General features: G+C 38.4%; 1 protein-coding gene across 1 annotated transcript; it reads left to right on the plus strand.

The window, feature by feature from the left end:
* Window positions 1-34: 34 nt before the first annotated feature.
* On the plus strand, window positions 35-1,383 carry EIN_131720 (hypothetical protein; the record flags this gene model as incomplete). Its single annotated transcript, XM_004261056.1, has 1 exon — window positions 35-1,383. A coding segment is annotated over one exon (1,349 nt), but the record flags the coding sequence as incomplete, so codon positions are not given.
* Window positions 1,384-1,400: the final 17 nt, after the last annotated feature.

Genomic DNA, 1,400 nt, shown 5'->3' on the forward strand with positions numbered 1-1,400 from the left:
TTTACTCGATGTCGTCACACAACAAATTGAGAAGATTTTCTGTTCCACGGACATCGAACAGAAAGTCTACGACATCAAAATTATCAGAGAATTCATATTCAAAAAGAACGCAGTCGACAAACAGAGGGTCGAACACTTACAACACTTGAGGAGTATCTATGACATTCTATCACGAAAGAAAAGTCCAGAGACATTCAAATTGCTCACAGAAAAAGTCAATGAGTTTGATTTGGAACAAGACATTGGATGGCGTTGTGCCAATACACAGGAAGAGAATTTTACACAACAACTTCTTGATGGTCTTAAAAAGTCGATTAAAGCGAAAATAGAGACTTATGTGCCATCGGTAAAGACTTTTACAGAAGAGTGCGTCAATTTCCACCACTCATGTGACGTTCTGTTACAGTCGCTGAACCTCTTCTTCTTGTTTCCCGAGACAATCAAAAATGTCAAACAATCTCTTGAAATCTACTGGAGAAATTTGAATTATTTGCTGATGGAAATACAGCTGTTTGATTATATGAGCCCTTCTATATCAAAGATCCTTTGTAAGAAGTGTGAGTCACTGAGTACGTTCATCAAAGAGTTGTTTGCGTCCTTAGACGGTGAAGACGTTGAGGTTCAAGTAAGGAAAAAGCTTCAAACTGTTTATTGTGCGCTGACTGAAATTGCTGGAATTTCGTTTGTGCAGAAGGATCAGACGGACCAAGTCATTAAAATACTCTCAAAAGCGATTTCACGGAAAAACAGAGAAATTAAATACGATGCGGACACCTTTGCGTTTCTGTTACAGACCGCGGAGAAGATTTCATTGTGTGGGAAGGAACCATTTAATATTATATCAGAAAGCATCTCGAAAAACCCATTAAACAACGACACTATTTCCACACAACGAGCATTTGCACAGATTTATATTGTACGAAATATATGGCAAGCACAAAACGCCAATTTGACAAAGAAAGGGTGTGAAATATTAAAGAAAGTGATCAATATCCACACAGTTAAGAACTTGGAGGAACTTGCGATGACACACGACCAACTCCTTGTGGAGGAGAAAGAAGTTTTAATGCACTTTGGGTCGAATTCATTTGAGTTTGTTGGGTACAACGAAGTGTATGCACATTTGGAAGAGGAGACGCAGAGTTTCAAAGCATTTTTGAGTGACCTGAAGACACGAAAGAAGGACGATTGGAAGAATGACGCGTTACAGAAGTTCCACAGCATCCACATTTGTGTGTTTAAAGAATACTACATCCAGCTTATTAAAATGCTCATCATGTCAATGGCACTCATCAGAGCATTTGTTGATAAGAAACAAACAGAAGGACAATTGTGTGTGATACTCAAACAACTTGAATTGGCATATCCCGTTGTGGGTTTATTGTTTGACATATTGGTCT

Source organism: Entamoeba invadens, assembly GCF_000330505.1.
Source record: "Entamoeba invadens IP1 unplaced genomic scaffold scaff_1105074724651, whole genome shotgun sequence".
Classification (NCBI taxonomy): Eukaryota; Evosea; order Mastigamoebida; family Endamoebidae; genus Entamoeba; species Entamoeba invadens.